At 41.1% G+C, this 23,051-nt stretch overlaps 1 protein-coding gene across 1 annotated transcript in view; it reads right to left on the minus strand.

Moving 5' to 3' along the window:
* The window catches only part of Efhc2 (EF-hand domain containing 2), a 175,258-nt gene that overhangs the window by 131,672 nt on the left and 20,535 nt on the right, over positions 1-23,051 (minus strand). The window contains exon 3 of the mRNA XM_010614074.3: positions 14,648-14,836. Coding sequence (XP_010612376.1) covers positions 14,648-14,836 — 189 coding nt within the window. The remainder of the gene's footprint in view (positions 1-14,647; positions 14,837-23,051) is intronic.

Below are 23,051 nucleotides of genomic sequence, written 5' to 3' on the forward strand. Positions count from 1 at the left end.
TTGTGTTTTTTTGCCCATAAAACCCTCTCCTCTTTTTTTTTTTTTTTTTTTTTTGGTACCAGGAATCAAACTCTGGTCCTCGCACTTGCAAGGCAGGCAGTGGAACCACTGAGCTAAGTCCCCGTCAGTAACACTTGTACAGTCAAGGGCAGTCATCCCTTCTCCCCAACATCTCCCCATTTCTGACGTCCTACACTCAAGCCTTGCTCCCTCTATTCATACCTCGGACAAAGCATTTACAAAAGTGACATATGTCTCTGGAGAGTCCTCTATGAAAAACTATTACTATGCTAAACAGCATAATGAATCTTAGCCGTGTGCTTAAATAGAGGCACATAATTAAAATAAGGAAAAGGATATGGGTGATTTTAACAATTTAAACTCCCTGAAAGAGGTTAGAAGAGTATTTTTAAAAATATAACTAACATGCTTAAAACTAAAGGAATATCGGTCCACAGGACTTAAAAAAAATACCTACAAATTTTCCAGGGTAGACTATTATATAAACTTGCTGCACTTGGTTTATATACATCATATATTATTTGAAGGTGTGCTTTCAAATATTAAATCACAGACAGATTCCACAGAGAACACACTGGAAAGTTCCATTCATATAAATGCAAGAAAGGGCAAAACTAAACCATAGTGAACCAAGTCAGAACAATGAGGGGGTAATGAGAGGTTCAAGGGGGAACGTTTCGAGGTGAGAGAGATGCTCTGTATGACATCTGGAGTGATGGTCACACTGATATAGCCGTTAATCACAACTTGTGGAACTGTATGTTAAAACAGGTGCATTGTATGCTATGTATTCAGACATTTTATTGTATGTCATTCATACTTTGTTTTACGTCATTCAAGCTTCATTCTAAACCTTAGTTTACTTCATAAATTTTGATAAAAATGAATGCTCCCAAACAGTTAACTCCAGGTCTGGAGATATAGCTCAGGAGTACCGCACCTTCCTGGCAAGCACAAAGTCCTGAGTTCAATTTCAAGTACACACACACAAACACACACACACGGTAAAATCCTAAAATCGTAAAGGAATACAGGTATTCTGTATCCTGACTGCTGTGATTGTTACTTGAATCCATATATGCAATTAACATCGATAGAAGTAAAAAACTAAGAGAAGGTGAATGCATGTAACAACTGGTGAAGTCCAAATTCTATTTGCAGTTAATAATTTTATAGCAATGTTGATTTCTTGGTTTTCATAATACACTATGATTATATATATTACTGATTGGAAAAAAGGGTCCACAGCAACTCTCTCTCTCTACTATTTGTGTCACTTCTTGTGAGTCCAAAATTACTTCACAAATATTTTTTTCAGGCTGGAGACATAGCTCAGCATCACAGCACCTGCCTGGCAAGCATGAGGCCCTGAGTTCGATTCCCATGCCATAAAATATATATATTCTTTTTCAAAGAAAGTAGACTTTAAAGTCAATACCTGTACTATCAACCACCATCAGCACTACAAAAGGATGTGCTGGTAACAGGGCAAAATCCTGCAAAGACAAAATTAAAGAAGATAAATAATTTTTAAATGTTTCAAATCAGCCTGCAGCTGGTTTGAGTTAGTACATAAATACCATGTTTCTATAGATCAAAAATTTAGGACAAGGACCAGAGATTTAGCTTAGTGGTACTGCCTCCTGCCTTGCAAGTGAAAGGTCCCAACTTTGATCCCCAGTACTCCCCCCAAAAAAAATTAGGACAAAATATGAATCAGTCTAAAATTTAAGTCAACAAATCAAATAGTGTGACTCTTAGTGCCTAACTTGTGAACTAAAATGCTATATATAACAAGGATTTTATGTTCAATAAAAGAAAAATCAGTGTTCACAGCATGACAATGTAGAGACGCAGCAAAACAAACACAGAGGATGTTGAATTTGAGGCCAGAATTTGCCAATTTGGGGCAACAAAGCCAAACCCTTCTTAAAAACAAAACAACACAATGCCAGGGATTTAGCGAAGTGGCCCTGCACCTGCCTCACAAGCACAAGGTCCTGAGTTTGATCCCCAGTACCAAACAAAACAAAACAAAACAAAACCACTGTCAGCAAGGGGACAGATATCTCCCAGCCAGGAGAGAGGCCTTAGGAGAAATCGGCCTTGGCTTATCTCTGGACCTTGGACTCCCAGCCTCCAAAACTGTGAGAAGAAATTTCTGTTGTTTAAGCCACCCAAACAGCAGTATTTGTTTATGGTAAAATGTTACAAAGTAATATATTAAGCTATGATTTATATACCATAAAACTTGTATCCTATAAGCATTTTGTAAATTTATGGTTGTATAATGATCACCATAATCTAGGCTATTTCTACCATCCTTCAAAAACTCCATCTCACACTGCTAGCCCTCAGCAACTACTGATCTGCTTTTTCTTAATACTTCCTTTTCTAGTATTTTATACAGATGAAATCATGCAATGTGAAGTCTCCTGTGTTCTGTCTCATATTTTTGAGGACCATCCATGTTTAAACACATATCAGTACTTCGTTTCCATTTTTTTATTCATTGTGAATGAATGGATATTAGGGTTGTTCCCTGGTTTGAGATATTATGAATAATGCTGCTTTTAAAATCCACATCCAAACCGGGTGTGGTGACACACACCTGTAATCCCAGCACTCGGGAGGCTGAGGCAGGAGGATCTCTGTGAGTTCAAGATTAGCCTGGGCTACATAGTGAGTTCCAGGTCAGTCTCAACTACATAGTGAGACCCTGTCTCAAAAAAACAACAAAAAAATCCACATCCAAGTTTCTGTGTGAACACAATTCAATTTCTCTTAGTTATGTAGAAGTGGAATCACTTGGTCATGAAGTAAGTATATATTTACTATCAGAGAAACTGCCCATCTTGTCTTTCCTAACAGGAATATATGAAGGTTCCATGTGTTCCTCCTCCTTGCCAATACTTGGTATTGTCAAGATTTCTTAAATTACAGCCATTCTAATATGTGTATATTGGTATCTACTAAAGTTTTAGCTTAAAAAGGGTATTTTTAAATTTGGGCTAATGAGAATATGCCACGGGCTTATTGATTTTTTTAAAAAACAGTTTAGGCCTATGAAGAGGGCCTTAAAATTTTGTCTAGTAGCTAAACTCTAGGTTTTAAAAAAGAGAAAAGGACAAACTCTTTTTTAGTAAAAGTCTCATTTGTAAGTCCCATTCTTTTAATTCCAAAACATTTATTCCAGATTTCATGATTGTATTATACATGACTTTCAAATTTCAAAAGAAGATTAAAGAACCCAATATCATACAATGAACTGGAAACTTTATCACTTCAACATAAGGTTAAAGATTATAATTTTGTATTTTAATAATAAATGCAGAATACATAATTGTGAATTTGGACATGACATATTTGATTTCAGGCAAGCCTGATTTCTTCTCTAAAACTAAACAGCTACATGTTTATATAATGGTGATGTAAAACAGGATTAAAATGGCAATGTACTGCAATTAAACTGTTACAATTATATATATTGGTATCTTTTATGAAATAGTTCTAACAGAAGAAAGGTGATCTGAACATATAAATCTATGAAAAGGTTTCCATTTGAAACTTGACGTAGATTATCTGACACATTTTCCAGTTATTTTTAAAAATTTAATTGTACTTTATTTTTATACACTCTACTCTTACATTCCAATTGGCTCTACGCAAAACTTCAAGAATGTTTTTTAAGTATTTTTCCTTACTCATCATGTGAAATTCTAACATGCTTGATTACTTCTTAATCCCCCTGCATGAAAATTAAAAATTTGGGCTGGTACTGCATGAGAAAGAAAGCCCAAGAGATGCACTTATCAACTGGTCTTCGTGGCTTCAAGCAGGCCTTGGTGTTGTCCTGGTAAATACAAAAAATTTCAGAGATCATCAACATCAAATAAGGCCATTCTTGGGCTGGGGGATTTAGCTTAGTGGTGCCCAAGCCTGCCTCGCAAGCACAAGGTCCCGAGTTCGATCCCCAGTACCAAAAAAATAAATAAGGCCATTCTTTGGCTGTGATGGATAAAGAAAAAAACCAAGTCCACTTCACAATCACATGTGAACACAGAAAAAAAAATGAATGTTTTCCAAGCCACAAAATGCCAAACATCCCCCTCTCCTCAGTTCTAGCAAATGATTTGTCTAATCTGTTCTTTCTATGAATGAGCTTTCTTAAGATACCCAATCATAGAAGCACCCTGGCTTCCTGAAAGCACATAGTCTAGAATAAAGCCCTGCTTCTTTAAGCCCTCCACAAAATTACCCAACAAAATCCAAAGTTCTGTCATAGTAAGCCTTTCCCCCACCACCCCGTACCAGGGTTCAAACTCAGGACCTTGCACTTGTGAAGCAGGCAGGGCACCACTGAGCTAAATCCCAGGCCCTGTAGTAAATCTTTACTAGAACCTGCTCAGGGTGGGTGTTTTCCCTCACCATAGTGAATAATAAGCCAATTTCTTCAATTAAAAAAAAAATCACGGTGACCCAAGACATCAAATTATTTTTATATTGTTCAGAGCATACAGATTCATACAGTACTACATAAATATTTTGCTCATTATAAACTCAATGTTAATTAATGCAAAGTTATTAAAATTCTAACTCTGCGACCAATAGTTTTGATAATTATTATGTTTACAATAGATGGAAAAAATGAAATACATTAAATGCATGCATACCCCCATAAGATCAACCTTGATCCTGGCACTTACTATAATAGAATCATTTGTGAAATAGCAAACCAAATTCGGCTAACTAGCAGCCACTGACAAATGAAATGAGAGCATAATTGTAGAGTCTATGTAAATGGTGCTTAACACCCAGATAAAAGTCATAAAAACATTCAGTGATTTGTATATTTCTAAATATTGTGACTTTCTATAAAAGCAGCTAACCACAAGATCATATTCGACAGCAGCCGCAGCATTTCATAAACTGCTAAGTGCCACCAATAAAGTGGTGGGGACCTGGTTTCATTAGAAAGAGCTCCGGGCCATGGGATCCAGGGTCGGGGCTCAGTTCTAAGATGAACAAACTGAATTAAATTTATTCGAGACACAGATTGAGAGAGGCAAAAGGATTTTAGAGATCAGCTAGCCACGCCCTGCCTTACATAAAGTCGTGGAAACTGAGGCTCAGAGAGGGAAAGCAACTAATATACAATTACCTAGATAGTCAATGACTGACTATGACCAGAACCAGTGTGTCCAACATACGACCTCAGTCCCTGGATCCTGCTCTATATTTTTTGTTTTATTTTATTGTGTTTTTTGAGACAGGGTCTCACTATGTAGTTGAGACTGACCTGGAACTCACTATGTAGCCCAGGCTGGTCTCGAACTCACAGCGATCCTCCTGCCTCAGCCTCCTGAGTGCTGGGATTACAGGTCCTGCTCTATATCTTGAGTAGGAATGATTCTTCATTTATACAATGAAGACAATCATCTGTGTTTGTTTCTTCCTGGTAAAGGTACTAGGGTGATGACGGAATAACTGATGTGACTTGGACAATCCTCGTGATCTGTGTTCAAAACTCATTATGGAGTGTTCTTGTTTTTGTCTTGGTTTATCACTAGCCTTTTGCAGGCAGGTACAGTATCAGATCAAACCTCCCCTCTCCGCTTGCTAGGGGTTTAAACAAGTAGGACTGTGTTTCTCAATAGCACCACTGGAATTTTAGGTGGAACAATTTCCAGGGTAGAGTTGCTTTCACATTGCAGGATGTACAGGATGCATTTGGTCCCCAAGTACTCAATGGCAGCAACAACTCCTGGGAAGGGCTGGCCCCAAGGTGAGGCGGTATCAAACATCAAAGCTAATGCCAAAAAGGGGCGAGGGATTTAGGTCAGTGGCACCACCTGCCTCACAAGTGCAAAGTCCTGAGTTTGATCCCCAGTACTGGGGGGAAAAAAAAAAACTAAAGGACAAGTAATGATGGGAACAGTATTACTGAATTTTCCTTTTGCCCCAGGTTCTAATATGGTTCACATGGTTACTGATCCTGTCCTTATTTAAAATATTTTGCTCATCATGAAGTGCTTGCATATTAATATAATCTACTGAAACATTACCTGGCTTGGTTGCTAAATTTCAGGGCATCACTTAAATATAGCATCCAAGGCAAGTGCCTCACTCTAGTCACTGTGACAACCCACATTATTTCCAAATGTATCTCAGACTGAGAACTTCGGAAATCGCAAGCCATTCTTCTCATGCAGCAAGTTCAAAGAGCGGCATCCTGGGCCTGAAATAGTGGCTGTACGATGCCAACATGAACCTAGGTTCCATTAATCTCTGCTTTCCTCACAAAATGGCTGCCATGCGCAAAGAACTGCGTTCTAATTCCAAACAAGAAAATGGAGGGAGAGTAAGAGGAAGGAAAACTGTACTAGTTGAGCCTGACTTCACTACAGCAACTGTAACTGTCCCAGAAGCCCCACCCAATAAGCCCTAATGCATATGTCACTGCCAGAAATGAGTTGCACAGCCAGCTTTAGCTATAGGGCGCCTGGGAGATGAACACATTTAAGAGGGCGTGTGAAGTGGGGGATCGCAGGTTTGAGGTCAGGGCAGTACCCGGCCGCAGGCCCGTCCTGCAGCTCTCTGGGCCAGGTCCTTGCCAGCAGCACGCAGAGCCAGGACCCTGACCCCGACCCTGACGCCACGGCAGCCGCCCCTATCCAGCCAGCCTGCCCTGGAGGCAGTGGCGTCTGGGACAGCGACCGCGGTCATGGCCGCAGCGGACCCTGTCAACTCTGCTGCGGCAGAGGAGTAGGAAATGGTGGTGGAAGCGCCCAGAGTTGTTCAGAATGCTCCAAAACCAGTCGTAACTACCAGACACACAGCCGTGAAGCCAAGAGGCAAGATGAGCACAAAAAAAAAGCGCTATTCCGTAGAATAGAAGGACATCGTGGAAGGCTCGCCGGGCAAGAATCTTACGGCGGTCTACAAAGAGAAGCTGGATCCCGGACGGTCCGGATGTGGCGCTCAGGGCACGCTCACCTCACTCAGCAGGTCGACGAGGGGGGACACCAAGAAGGTGCGGATCTGGCCGGCCGGCGCTGTTCCCTGAGCTGGAAGACATCTGCTGCGAGTGGATCGCTGGCAGGAGAGCGCTGTGGTCACGCGCAGGGCTGACATTCAGGCCATTGCCCTGGCCATGGTGCCACTGTTAGAAATAGCCCAGATGAGTTCAGAGCGTCGCCGCACCGGCTGGATGACTTCCTCCAGCGATACCTCTTGATCTGTCTGTAAGATCAACAGCACTGCTCAAGCTGAAACACGCTAGAGTTACTAAATGTATGCAGTGCTCAGGCCATCATGGCTGGCCCGGACTTTCCCAAACACCAGCTCTCCAGCGGGACTCCTGGGGAAGAAGCTGCAGATTTCTTGGCCGAGGATCTCAAACGACTGGATTTGAGGGGTGCCTCCGCCAGCCTACGCTCCTCCCACTCGAGATGGAAACTCACGCCTTTTCCTGTATTTCCGGCCATTTGTGTGAACGGAAAGAAAGCTCCGCCTCTAGTCATTGAGGGCACTAAACAGCACTGAATGCGTTTCGGACATTTCTGTTCTTGATAGCAAAGGGGCCTGCTGCGCCAGACCGCGACAAGGAAGTGGGGCAGCTGAATGCCGCCCCTTGTTTGGCCAGGTGGCCAGAGGTCTGAGAGTCTGGGTCTCAGCCAGCGGTCACCGCGCAAGGACATAACAACTTGTTTTCAGGGAAAAGAACAGATGAGAGTGATTCCCGCAGTAGTGACTGCTTGTCTCCAGAATTCTGATACTGCAGTGGACAGCCACTCAAGGACCATTGTGCCATGGGAAACAATGACTATGTAGGAAATAGAAGGGCCAGGGATTTAGCTCAGTGGTTTCACCACTTGCTTTGCAAGCACAAGGTCCCAAGTTCAATCCCCGGGACAGACAGACACACAGAAAGAAAGAAAAGAAATAGAATGGAGAGAAATCATGGAAACGTGAAGCCCAACCTGCAGGAGATCGTGACATGAACAAAGGATTCATGGGGTAAAATCACTGACAGCTGTGTTGCCCGAGCCCGATGAGCAGGCTACCTGGGCAAGAAGTCATTTAAAGAGAGCTCTATGGCGGCACAGGAAAGACTGGGGCCAGAGGTTCTACTGGACATGGAGTAGAAAAAGTTCAGGCCGGAATTCCAGGTGTGGAGAGTTAAGATGATGATCTAGAAGATAATAGGACTCTATTTAATTAAATGCAGATTTCTGTGCATGAATAAAAGTAGACTGTTGTACCAAAAAAAAAAAACCCCTCATGAAAATAAGCCCTACTGCATCGTTTAGGGTAAACATTACTATAAAACCTGGTCTTATTTGGAGGGAAATACAGTATGCAACCCAGGCTGGCCTCCAATTTGGGATTCTCCTGCCTTAGCTTCAGGAATACTGGAATTACAGGTGTGGACCACCACTCCCAGCTCCTGGTTTTACTTTGTGACTACTTTCTGGTTGTCCTACTGACTGGATGTCTAGGGGATACCAGTGACAGCTTCCTTCTTGTTTTGTTTATATTCTAACGGTCTGCCTCCATTGATACCTGGCATACATTTGTGGACCAGAGAACTGCTTGTGTAAATGCAAGCACAGAGGGGTATTTGCAGCAGTGGCTTTAGTTAAACCTTGGTTAGAGCATCACTCTGTAGGGCTGCAGTGCAATTTTTGAGTGGCTGAACCTCATTTGTTTATAAACTAGATTTTCCTTTTTTTTTTTTTTTTTTTTTTTTTTTTTTTTTTTTTTTGTTGCCTGAATCATATGTAGTCCAGGCTGGTCTCAAACTCACAGCAATCCTCCTGCCTCAGCCTCCCGAGTGCTGGGATTACAGGTGTGTGCCACCACACCCGGCTTCTAAACTATATTTTCTAGCTCTGAGTTATTTTGAGGATTAGATAAAATATGCATCTTAAATTAGTGTACTGAGCTACACCACCAGCCCCATTTCAGATAACTTGAGTCAAATGTTTCCATACCATGGATTACAAAAGCTAAAACTTGCTAGCCACGACTGATTTTCACAGCACTCTATGAAGCTGAGGCAGGAAGACCACAAGTTCAGATCCAATCTGGACAATTTAACGAAACTCCCTTTCAAAATTTTGAAAGGGGCTGGGTGTGATGGTGCACCCCTGTAATCCCAGCACTCAGGAGGCTGAGGCAGGAGGATCACTGTGAGTTCGAGACCAGCCTGGGCTACAAAGTGAGTTCCAGGTCAGTCTCAACTACCTAGTGAGACACTGTCTTAAAAAAAACAAAACAAAAAAAACAATCAAAATTTTAAAAGGGCTAGGAGTGTAGTTCTTCGCATAAATCCTGGGCTCAAGCCTCAGTACTACTAAAAAGCAAAAGCTAACCCTTGGATGTGACATTTCACAACCACATAATACCACTTTGTGTTTTCAAACTGCAGTATAGATATGACTTGATTGGAGTCTTACCGAAGAATCATGACAGTAGACAGAAAATTCTCATTTTGCTACACTCCTGTAACTAAGAGGGTGTATTTCTTTTATTTGGTTCCTACCCCCTAGTTGGCATAATGCAGAAGGAAATGTCTGTCAAATAGAAACAACTGAGAAATGATTTTCCCTTATTTGCATGTATTTGTGTAACCAGTGTTAAAGTGGATATGGAATTTTTAAAAAAAAAATTTGAGGTCAGCCTCAGCTACGTAGAACGTTCAAGGCCAGCACTGACTACATGCCAAGACCCTGTCTCAAAAAAGCAAAAAGCCAAACAGGGCATGGTGGTGCACATCTATAATCCCAGCACTCTGGAGGCTGAGGATAGCTGCGAGTTCAAGGTCAGCCTGGGCTACATGATGAGTTCAAGGCCAGTCTGGACTACATAGGGAGATTCTGTCTCTAAAAAAAAAACTAGTTTTCTGTCTGTATAAATGAAGGGGAAGCCAGGTGTGGTGGTGCACAGCTGTAATCTCAACACCAGCAAGGCTGAGGCAGGAGGATTGTCGAGTTAAAGGCCCAACCTGGACTACACAGAATTTGAGGCCAACCTGGACTTTATAGAATAACCTTGTCTCAGGGGGAAAAAAAAGGCACAGGGGAGGAGAGTGGTGGAGGATATGAAAGAGAAAAAAAGAAAAGAAAATGAAGGAGAAACAAATACGTAATGTCCACCATGGGGACCATGCAGGGTAACAAATGCTGCTCTTTCTGACTGCACGTAGCATTTTCTCTACTGGTAATGTGACAGTCTACCTAAGCAGAGCATTTTGATGGTCACTTTTTTTATATAATTAAGGATAAAACTGGAATGTCACCCTAGGTTGAGTTCTATAGAAGCATAAGCTGAAACAAATTAAGTCACAGCTGATTTATTAAGGGCGCACTAAGGAAAGAAACGTTTAAGAGTGAAGGAGGCAACTGAGAAAAGGGAAATGAAACAAGGAAAGATGCAGTCTCAGGTCTGGACTTGACATGATGCACACGGAACTAGAGAGCAAGCATCATAGCGGACGGAGCTGTCCATCCTGAGGCAAGGAAGCTAAACTTCCTACCCTTGTTAAGTCACTCAGTCACTAGCTGGCCACTCTTGGAAGAGAGGGTCCAGCATCACTTCCCAGGAGTCTCTGGGAGCTGCAATTCCAATCAGCCAAGAGCAAATCTCCAGAGAGTTACAGGTTTGAGCATGCGTCAAAACCTTTGCAGCTGGGGGATGGGGACGATGGCTAGTAATATGGTTCTGCACCACAATCTCTACTACAGATAAGAATTTTAACTCACTCTCCAAAGAATTGCTTTCATTTTCACTGTACTGTGAGAGTACAACTCTAGATATATTGCTAGGATTAAGAGCGACTGGAAAAACTGGCAATTAGTTGAAAGTTTCTAGTGTTCAAGAAAAATGATTAACAGGTGTTGTCTTGTTTTCTTTAACCACTATTGGAGAAAGCACTTCATAATTTGCTCTGGGTATTAACTAGGATCTAGTCTGTAGTTCACAATCTCGTCAAGACACGTAAATATTTCATAGACTTAGGGTCTCGTTTAAAGTTCAATGACTATTTAATTGAAGTTGACCAACAAAATAAACAAAAGAATTATGTTGCGTTTAGATCTGAAATGAGCAAGCTCTTCGTTTTCTCAAGCAGATTGAAGCTAAAGTTATTCCAACTTCATGAAATATTCTACACAATTTTATAAGTAATTAAAAGCACATGTTAAATATTGAGGACAACATGAAATAAAATGAATTTTCAACTTTAAATGCAAGTGAATGGTTCAATCACCTGTGGCCTGAGATACTTATTCAGTAATGAATTACTTAAAATATTGTCAATATTCTCTTTTGGACATCAGAGGTTAAATAAAAAGGAATCTTTCCTTGGCCCTTACAAAATAAATAGCCTACAACATTGTGATTAACAGATAACCACACACAATCACCCCAAGTAAGTCAAACCAGAAATTGTTCTTCTGTTTGTTATTAAACATATGGCAAATGTTTAAATTTTTTTTTATAGTACTGGGGATCAAACTCAGGACCTTGTGTTTGTAAGGCAGGCATGGCACCACTGAGCTAAATCCCCAACCCCAGAAATTGTTCTTGAGTTCTAGCTTCTCCAGAACTGAGCCAGGTACTGAAAATAATAAAAAGACAATAAAAAGAGAAAGAGATATACTAGCCCGTGTTGAAAGTATATTTGGATTAGCAGGAAACGGACCTCTCTGTGGTATGTTTGATCTCTATACTATATTAGAACTCAACTTCAAAAAGAAGTGTGTGCTGTAACAATTACACAGGGATGTGTCACTTCTACTATATTTGAAGACATTTTAATTAGAATCAAAGTATTGCCAACCAATCAAGTCTTAAAGGATATTTAAATTTTTTTTAAAAACCACATACCTGGTAAACTTTGACTACTATGATTTGAATTCTACATCTAGTCTTGAATCTTTTTTAACTGCAGGGTCTAAAATAATCTAGTTACAGGTTCTTTTGGATAACAGAAACGGGGTTATAACACAGCATCACCATATGGCTACCTTCTGAGAAATAACTGGTAACCTTTGGGTTTCTTTTCCTTCGATCTTAGTCCCTTTTAAAAATATTCAAGATCGGCTCAGCCCACATGCCACCATCGCCGATATGCTGGGCACACACTCCTTCCCAGCACAGTAGTGGCTACTGCCCTAGCCAAGTCCCACACCCCACCCCAACTTCCCAGCGCCCGCCCACCCTGTCACCGCTGTCCAATTGGCTCGCTGCTATTCCCACGGGTCATAGGACACAGATGAGGAATTTGATGCTCGCTGGGTGACATATTTCAACAAGCCAGACATAGATGCCTGGGAATTGCTTAAAGGGTTGAACACACTTGTTGGCTACCATCAGCAGGTATGCAGGCAGTTAAATGATTTTGCTAGTGCTGTCTGGATCCTACTGGTGGTTAAGCTCAAAGCAGCACCTCATAAGGAAATCTACCCCTAGGGATTCCAGGAACTGAAAGCAACTCTGAATGAACTGGGAATCTCCACTCCAGAGGAGCTGAGCCTTGATGAAGTGCAACCCACAGAGGGCTTCTTCTCCAGGATTTCTTGACAGTGCTACTTAATTGTGAACAATCACCCAGAAATGCTGATTATAGCATATTACATTATTTGAACAAGTTTCCCTTTACTGAGTACCAAGCCATGTGATGGTAACCTGGACTTTAATAAATAGGAAGTTGAACCAAAAAAAAACACAAAAAAGATATTCAAGATCCAGGGGTGTATCTCAGTGGTAGAGCCCTTGTCTACCTGTTCAAGACCCTAGATTTCATCACTAGACTGAAAACAAGAGATGTTCAAAATGTCAGCGTATGTGGCTGTTTTATTTGTAGACATATACATTAAAAAATTCGGACTTAGGCATAGTGGTGCATGCCTGTAATTCCAGCACTCAGGAGGTTGGGGCAGAAGGATCATGAGATTGCACACAGCTTGGGCTACACAACACAGTTCAAGGCCATCCTGGACTACACAGAGACCCTGTCTCAAATCAAACCAGACTCTTGTTCAATAATGGCATCTCTTCCTTTTATTTCTAGAATTCTCGTGCTATTTGTTTATTTTTGGTTTTTTCTGTTTTACCAGACAGGGTCTCACAATGTAGTTCAGGCTGGCCTTGAATTCACTATGTAACCCAGACTGGCCTCAAACTCGAGACGATCCTTCTGCCTCAGCCTTCTGTGTGCTCTGATTATGGGAATGTGCCACCACACCCAGATCACTTCTGTAATTCTTGCCATGTCGCCCTTTATTCAAGGATAGGAAAACATAATGAATATGGAGAAGCAAATTGAAGGCATCTCTCTGAGTTTTTGTTTTTGTTTGTGAGGTTTTATGTTTGTTTTTTGGTGCTGGAAAGTGAATCCAGGGCTTGGCATATGGTAGGCAAGTGCTCTACCACTGAGCTGAACTCCGGCCTTTTTCTGTTTCTACTTAACACCACATTCAAAATCCAACACGATTTTACTTAGTTAGGCAAAAGTGACCATCTGAGCAGACTCAAACTGTCTACAGAAGGACAGGTTATCTTCTCTGAAAGAGATGACAGAAAGGTTGATAAACATTTGCCAGGAAAGATGGATATTTGACATCCAGTAACCAATGCAGAGCAATGAGCAATGATAACTATTCTTTGCTTAGAGTATTTTTGTTCTTAAATTTGTCTTTTGGCCTAAGGCAAGCCAAGAATCAGCTTAGGTGAAAACATATAAAAAATTCAGTTAGGAGAAAGAAATTCAAGAGCTCTATTGTCCAGCATAGTGACTACAGCTAATAGAATATACTTCAACATTGCTTAGAGTAGATTTTAAATGTTCTCAACACTCTCCACACACACACACACACACACATACACACACACACACACACACACACAGTATGTAAGGTAACGTGTATCTTAATTAATTAGCCTGATTTTGCCAGCCCATGGTGTGGTCACATTTCAAAGCAACACATTATATAACATAGTCACCCCTCAGTATCTGGTGGGGGATTTGTTTCAAGACCCCATGGATACCAAAATCCAAGGATATTCAAGCCCCTATATAAAAGCACATAATATTGCCATATAATCTTCACATATCCACTCACATACTTAAAATCATCTCTAGATCACTTATTACACCCAATACAATGTAAATGTTGCGTAAATAATTGTTTTACTATATTGTTTAAGGAATAACAACAAGAAAAAAGGTTCTATACATGTTCAATACAGACTCAACATTTTCTTTCAAAAATTTTCAATCACATGGCAGGGGATTCAGCTCAGTGGTTCCATCGCCTGCCTTGCAAGCGCAAGGTCCTGAGTTTGATCCCCGATATCAAAAAAAAAAAAAGGTCAAAAACTTTCAATCACAAGTTGGTGAATCCACATTGAACCCTGCAGATACAGAGGACTCCCCGAACTGTATACAATTTTTATTTGTCAATTTAAAACAATACAATTGGAAAACACTACAAATAAAGGCAAATAAGTATGAAAGAGAAAAAGAAAACAAAAAGCTAGCTTTACTACTTACATTGAAGACCCTAATTTGTTCAAATCCACATGTAAAACTTTGAGATTGCAGTGTCATATGACTTACCTGTCTATCAAAAACCACCCATGATGGTCCACCAGTTCCTTCTCCTTTCGGATATGTGCTGTACTTCGTCTTCACTTTTTGCCCAATAAGTGGTTCTCCACCTATTCCAGGCTTCTCTTCACTCACCAGCATCCTAACATTGTTGCGAAAGCCCCAATGTTGGGATTTATGGAACTTCTCCTTTCCCACCTATGAGTACAAGAAACAACACAAAATGGCCAAAGTTATTCCTCATGACTCTTATCTATTTTCAAATGTAAATACATTTTCCCATCATTTATTTCTTGTAACACAAAGCACATATGGAGTAGCAAATAATTAGGAACAATCTTTATCCATAAGATTGTCACATTTTAAATTCATTTCGACATACAGTATACCAAACTTTAAAAAGCAATAAGAATAAACCTAATACTCCATGCTATTTAAAGCATTTCAAAATAATAATTACTTCACATGAACACTGAGAACACTAGCTTGCTAATTGGTCTTTCCCACTTATTTGCCAAGAACTCAAACAGAAAAAACAAAAACAACTCCTCTAGTCCAAAGCAAAAATTTAACTGTTTTGCACTGAAGTCTGAACATTATTTTCACTGTAAGAGAAAACAAAATGTTTTCCTCATTAAAATAAATGTAACAGGAATTGCACAGAGTTGACACTCTAATCAAAACACCTTGCCTCCTACCTTAGCTACTGATGTGGACAGACAGGCAAAAGCAAATAATGTCACCAAGGGCTGTCCAGCACGTGGACCAAGATCACCTCTCATGCACTGCAGTGCGGGTGGGAAAAGTCAAGTAGGAAAGCCACTGGGGGACAGATATGGCGATCTCTAACAAGGTGACAGGAATGTTGTATTCCGTAGCATGGCAAGCCAACTCCAAAGTCTCTTACCCCTGAACACAAGGACTGGATATCATATTATCTGCTACAGTAGTGTTTGCAAGAGTGACAAACAGTGGGCCAGGGACATAGCTCAATGGCACTGTGCCTGACTCACGAGCGCAAGGTCCTGAGTTTTTCCCCGGTATGAAACAAAAAAGAGTGACAAATGCCAAAATGGCCAATAGCAGAAGAAATACCTTGATTGAACTCTCCTTATAAAAGAGAATATTAAAACAGGTCAAAAATTACATGTGTCGATACAAATCTCAAAACATGGCAAGCAGAAAAATTGGTAGAAATATTAAAAAATACATCATTTATGGATAATACATGGGAATAAGTAATTTGAAAATTATATAAAATTCATAATATAAAATATAATAATGGATATAAAACATAAATATACATAGCCAGGTGTTATGGTGCATGCTTGTAATCACAGCACTCAGGAGGCTGAGGCAGAAGGACTGCTCCAAGTTTGAGGCCAGCTTAGGCTACATAGTAAGTTCAAGACCAGCCTGAATTACAGGGCAAGACCTTTTTTCAAAGAAACAAAAACAAACAATAAAGAATTTAAGGTTGGCTAGCATGTCAACAGTTATTCCTGAAGTTATCAGTCTATCTAGACTAAAAGCAGCTGCATCAATTAAACATATAAGAACAAAATCAATTTTTAAAACAAAAGATAGATATTTAAAATGAGGCCGGGTGAGACGGCACACCACTGTAATCCCAGCACTCGGGAAGCTGAGGCAGGAGGATCGCTGTGAGTTCAAGACCAGCCTGGGCTACAATAGTGAGTTCCAGGTCAGTCTCAACTACATGGTGAGACCCTGTCTCAAAAAAACCAAATAAATAAATAAGTAAGTAAATAAATAAACAAAAAATGAGTACTTACTCTGCAATAGAGGAAAAAAAAATACATAAAAACCATAAGTCAAGACCTGTCATGTAAAGGTACAAGATCCCAATAATGAATGTAACTGTACTGTATACCTAGAATGTACCAATAAACTCCATGAGGAAAAAAGGAAACCATAAGTGATGTGAACAAACAATACAGTGAAAAAATTTTTTAATTTATTACACTAAGACACACGGCCATTACCCTCCCCCCAACACACTGCCTCTGCGTTTCGAGCACACTTATCCCATCATTCATTCGTGCCACTTTCTGTAGCAGATCTAGAAGTTCTCTTTCATGAGTATCAATTTAAAACTGTTACCTTTCAAGCTCACGTGGACTTTGGGGAAGAGTCAGAAGTTGTACAGTGCCCAATCTGACGAGTAAGGTGACAACGTAATTTTTTGTTTGTTTGTTTGTTTGGGTTCGGGAGGTGGAACTCGGGACCTTGCGCTTGCGAGGCAGGCACAGTGCCACTGAGCTAAGTCCCTGTTCACAAAGTAATATTTTCACAAGCCTGGTTTTCCATTGTATGGCACTCTGCGGCAGCAATCCCTGCATCTGTGATCACACCTCAGAAGTGCCAAGAACAATGGGATAAATGTTTCTGAAGCAAGGCTCCAAGAGTATCTTGAGGGGGCATTAATGACAATGCATCTTCTAGTGTAATAATTTTTTTTTAATTTAAACATTTACTATTTCAATCCCACAGTGTATGTGATACTATAGAATGGATACCCAACTGCCCTGTCTTACATAAAAAATAAACATTTCAGATACACTTGAAGCCCCCTGCTGAGTTCATGGCCATGCCTCTCGCACCAAACACAACACTTATCGGGAATTTGCTACTTGCCAGTTTGATGAGATTGTATACAACCAGGGCGAGAGCCTCTGGCAAAGTAGGTATTTCAGCATGGCAATTCGTCTTGTGGTGAAGGCAGCCTGGAAGAATGGAAAAGTGCCTGGGCACTGTTGCCAGGGGAGTAAGGGCCGTGACAGCTGCCTGGGATAGGTCAGAACCCAGGCTCTCAGGCTTGGACAGGAAAGCTAGACACAAAGGTTAGGATGGTGAGCTGTACCCTGGTTCTGGTCCTTAGAGAATCAGTTACCAACCCCTCCCACCAAACACACACACACAATCACACATAACACCAGATTACCATAAATCAGTCCCAAATCACCAGACAGCAAAGCAAAAGTTGGTTTTATCAACATTAATGATGAAATAATACGTAATTTTCTACCTATGTCACCTCTTCTAAAGCAAGTAATTTTAGGTCAGAAGCTCACCTCAAGACAGCAAATGTTTTTTAAGCATTTATTGTAGTATTAGCTTTGGACCAGATACAGTAGTTAAAAAGAAGTCTAAGACTTGGCTCCTACCTTGAAACCCGCAATCTTGCTGATGAAATAAGATAGGCTTTAGGTATCACAAACAACTAGAGAACAGTAGCGCTACCATGTTTGACCACTTACGATAAGCTGGATGCTTTGCTAAAGGTTCCACTGTCACAAAATTATTTGATCAGCATCTTAGTTTCTCACTGCTGGAATAAAATACCCAACACTTACAAGCTTAAGAAGGAAAGGCTTATTTCAGCTCACAGTCTACAGAGGTTTTAGTCCATAGTTGGCCGGCTCTAAGGCAAGAAGGCACAGCAGACGGGCATCACAGAGACAAACATTCCATGGCATGGTAGGCAAGAGATAGCGAAGCAGCAAGCAGCAGCAGCCAGGCCAGCCTTCCCTCTCTCCCTATATTTCAAGCAGGCAGTAAGCCTATTGATTGGTGCCACCCATACCCAGGGTAGGGCTTCCATTATCTACACCCAGAACTATGCTAATTACAATCAGTGGAATAATTTTGTACGACACAATCTTAATCCCAGTATCCCATGCTGTAGACCCAGCCAGCTCCAAAAAGCCCTACCTATGAGCATATGAGGTTTTGGGAGACATAATAATTACAAGCCATAGGAGTCAGTATTATCACTACCATTTTCCAATGAGGAAACCAGGCAGAGAAACAGATTGGTACATCCAGGGTTATACAGTACCTAGGACTGCCTGCACCTGAACCTAAATTCATGGGACAATAAACTCCAGTGAGTCCATCTGGCCAGAGCTGAAAACACTGCTGGGGTGAACTGGTAGTGCTACAGTTCTGTGGACAATTGTGTTCAGTGCTGGGGCCAGAAGAATAAGAAGAATTAGACAGGAGAAGGGAAGCAATAGTGTTCAAGCAGAGTTATGAGGCTGCATAGCAGATGAGCTGATGATAGCACCCGGAGTAAGGGACAAGAGATGGGCAAGTCTAATAAAGTGGACAAGCTCAACGAAGCAAAGTGAGATGCAGCAGCATGTAAAAGGTGGTCTATATTATGGAAAGCCTCACATGTGAATAGCTTAAAATTCTCCTTTATTAAGCTGCCAGATTACTTAATGAGCAGGGTCCTCTTCTGGGGAATACGGCATAAAGAATATTAAATCAAGCCAGCATTCCATTCCCTGAAGATCTTTCTCCCACTACTCTCGTAAGTCTCCTCCATAGATTCTGGTTTCCATCATCACATCCAAAGAGCTCTTGTCACTGGTGAAGGTCTCACTCAACTACCTGATCCCCAGAACACCACAGTTTCTCCATACACTTCCTCCTCTTTGGTCAGACAACATCTCACAGCTTAGAAGGCCTCCTGATGCTCATTCATAGCTCTTTTCAGGACTTCTACACCAGACCTCCTCCCCCAACAGCCAGCAGCTATCCCACCACACAGTCGTCTCTCCCACGAACACTCAGTGAGCATCCACAGGTGGCTGAACTACGTAGGCTCTGGAGATGTGGCCTTGGGCAAGACACAGCTCCCAATCTTGGAACAGAAGCTACATACCGTGGCTCTGGATTTGGCAATGGTTTCTTGGCTATGATACCAAAAGTATAAGCAACAAAGAAAAAATGATAGACATTAAAATTTAAAGTAATTTAAATTTAAATGTATATGCATTAATACACTATTAAAAGAATACAATACAACCCACAAAACTGAACAAAATATTTGGAAATCATTATATGGAATCCGAAACAAATGAAGAGCCCTTACAACTCAGCAAGAAGACAAATGATTCAATTTTTAATTGGGCAAAGACTCGAATAGACATTTTCCCAAGAAGATATTCTGATAGTCAAAAAACACATGAAAAGATACTCATTATTCTTAGTCATTAGGAAAATGCAAATAAAAACTAAAGATACCACTTCACCCTCAGCAGGGTGACTGTAATCAAAGCAAAAGGAGAACAAGAAGTGTTGGCGATGATATGGAGACACTGAAACCTTCATACACTGCTCGTGGGATTTTAAAATAGCATGGATTAAAACAGGTTAGCACTTCCTTATTAAGATAAAGATATAAATGATAAATGTAACTGTACTGTATACTTTAGAAGTACCAAGCTGGGCGTGGTGGTACACACCTGTAATCCCAGCACTCGGGAGGCTGAGGCAGGAGGATCGCTGTGAGTTCGAGACCAGCCTGGGCTATGTAGTGAGTTCCCCGTCAGTCTCAACTACACAATGAGACCCTGTCTCAAAAACAAACAAACAAACAAACAAAAAATACCAATAAACTCAATGAGAAAAAAAAAAGATAAACATAGAATTACCATATGATCCTACAATTCCATTCCTGGGAATATACTCAAAAGACTAAAGCCAAGTGTGGTGGCTCGCACACACCTGTAATCCCAGCACTATGAGAGCCTGAGGCAGGAGGATCACAAGTTCGAGCCCAGCCTGGGCAACTCAGTGAGTTACTGAGAACCCATCTCTAAATAAAAATAAAACAAAGGCTGCGAATGTAGTTTAGTATGAAAATCCTGAGTTCAATCCTCAATATTGCAAATACAAGAGACAGAGACAGAGAGAGAAACGTATGCCTGCAGAAAGGCTTGTACACAAATATTCGTAGTAAAAACAAAAACAAGGTTCACAACAGTTAAAACCTGAAAACTCAAAGTACAACTGCTGATGAATAAGCAAAATGTAGTCTAGCCAGGCACAGTTGCACATACCTGTTATCTCAGCACTTGGGAGGCTGAGACAGAAGGATCGCCTTGAGTTCGAGGCCAGCATGAACTACAAGGCGGGACTCTGTCTCCAAAAAAACAAAAGTGGTTGAGCCATACAATGCAATATTATTCTGCCACCAAAAAGAATAAAGTATTGGGCCAGGGATTTGGCTCAGTGGTTCCACTGCCTGCCTTGGAAGCACAGGGCCTGTGTTTGATCCCAGTACCACAAAAAAAAAAAAACTGAAGTATTGACACATGTAACTGTACTGTACACTTAAAAAGTACCAAGCCAGGTGTGGTGGCACACTCTGAGGCTGAGGCAGGAGGGTCGCTAGAACATGGATGAACCTTGAAAATGCTATTCTAAGTAAAAGAATCCAAATATAAAAGGTCACATATTCTGAGATTCCATTTCGATGAAGCATCTAAAATAGGAAACTCATAGAAACAAAAAGATTAGTGGTTGCCAGGGACTAAAAAGAGGAGATAATGAGAAGTGATTGCGTGGGGTTTCCTTTGCAGTGAGGAACTTTTCCTTCAAACAGTCGTGGCAGCTGTACAGTAGTGTGAATGTACTAAATGCCACCAAATTAAACACGACGTGGTTAAAATAGTAGATTCTGGGGCCGGGAATTTAGCTCAGTGCTTCTGCCACTGACTTCCTCACAAGTGCAAGGTCCTGAGTTCAATCCCCAGTCCCCCGCTCAAAAAAAATAGTAGATTTTATGTTATGTCTATTTTACCACAATTAGAGGAAAACAACAGCCCTGTGAGATTCACATAACACGAGTGAGTGAAATAACGACCATACCCAAGGCTGGCCAGGAGCACGAGGCCCTTGCTGACTACCAGCTGTCAGGTGCATATACCAAAACATGGACACACACGCATGTCCGTTTTGTCTATCTAGATGACAGATTGTTTATTTGTTTTTTAAAGAAGCAGGGTCTCGCTACATTGCCCAAGCTGCCTCCAAATGGTTCGGCTCAAACAATCCTCCCTGCCTCCCTAAAAGCCGGAAGTATAGGTACGTGCCACCGTCCTCAGCTTACTTTCTGGCAGTGCTGAGAATGGAACCCAGGGCCCTTAGCACACTTTAAAGTGCTGTACCAGTAAATTACATCTCCAGACCTGGAAAAAGAGTAGGTAGTACATTATTTTGAAAACTTTTCAAATTAGTTTTGTAGGGTTTTCTTTGCAGTACTGGGAATAGAACCCAGAACCTCACACATGCTAGGAAAATGCTCTGCCACAGACCTGCCCCCACAGTCTGAGAAACGTTGTCTAACCCTGGGATTATGGTATAGATTTCTTCTTTTTTATGTGTTGTCTCACTACCTAATACATTGCTACAGACAATAGGAAGCCCATAAAACGTGAGGCATACATTAAACACTTGCCAAATGAAAAACTGTGGTCTGGATCAAACACGCAAGAAGGAACCATCAAACCATCCCAAAGGGATGCAGGGACAGGACGCAGCAGCACATTTTAAGACAGATTCCTTAAGATGGTGCAAAGGAGATTCAAAGGGGGACAATCTGAAGTCAAAAGACTTGAAGAGGCCACTGCCACATGTTAACATAAAGATCTTAAGGAAGTTGATTAAATCACACACCGTACACCAAAAAGTTACAAACCTATGGCTCAGTGGCAAAGCGCTGCCCCAACATGTACTAAGTCCCCCGGTTCCACCCCCAGCACTGAAAAAACAAACAAAGAATAAGGATAGCAAGTCACAGTTTAATAGCATAGACTTCATTAAGGGTTTTTACCTCCCAAACACTTCTCTATCAGAAAGAAAACAAGCCAAACGTGGTGGTGCACACCTGTAATCCCAGCTCCTCAGGAGGCTGAGCCAGAGGATCATCAAGTTCAACGCCAGTCAGGGCAACTTATCGAGACTCTGTCTCAAAATGAAAAAACAAAAAGGGTAGGGAATGTAGCTCAGTGCAAGGCCCTGGATTCAATACCCAGTAATGGAAAGAAAAAACAACAACAAAAAAGCAGGTCTTCATCTCATTGCATGCATTTGTTGGTCCTCACAGTACTGGGGATTGAACCTAGGGCCTTGTGCAGGCTGGCGGAGAGCTCTACCACACTACACCCTCAGCCTGACTCACAGCTTTTTGCAGGTATCCTATCTAAAAACTGCTCTCTTCATGCCTTTTTTAAATCATGATCTTCCACTCAGATTAAGAAGCATGGCTTCTATTTCTGGTAGAGATCTTTTTAAGTGCATTCTAGTTTTCAGGGATTCAATGTGCAGAGAGATGTTAAGCACCACATAATGCATGTTGGATCATACATAGTTTTTAAATCAAGAAGGTTGCATGCATGTTATGGAACTTTGGCAGGCCTTGAGTCCATGGTACAAATTCCACAGGAGTACATCAGTTTAAGGCATCTAGGAAAAGGGCAGGATTTGGGAGAGAGACAAAAATAGTAATCTAGGAAGCAATGTGACTCTTAAGATCTGTGTCACATCACTTGACAATGTTCAGGAGTCCAGAAACAGAATAAGGAAGGTACAGGACGGG

Source organism: Fukomys damarensis, unplaced genomic scaffold, assembly GCF_012274545.1.
Source record: "Fukomys damarensis isolate Sample0158 unplaced genomic scaffold, DMR_v1.0_HiC HiC_scaffold_39, whole genome shotgun sequence".
Classification (NCBI taxonomy): domain Eukaryota; kingdom Metazoa; phylum Chordata; class Mammalia; order Rodentia; family Bathyergidae; genus Fukomys; species Fukomys damarensis.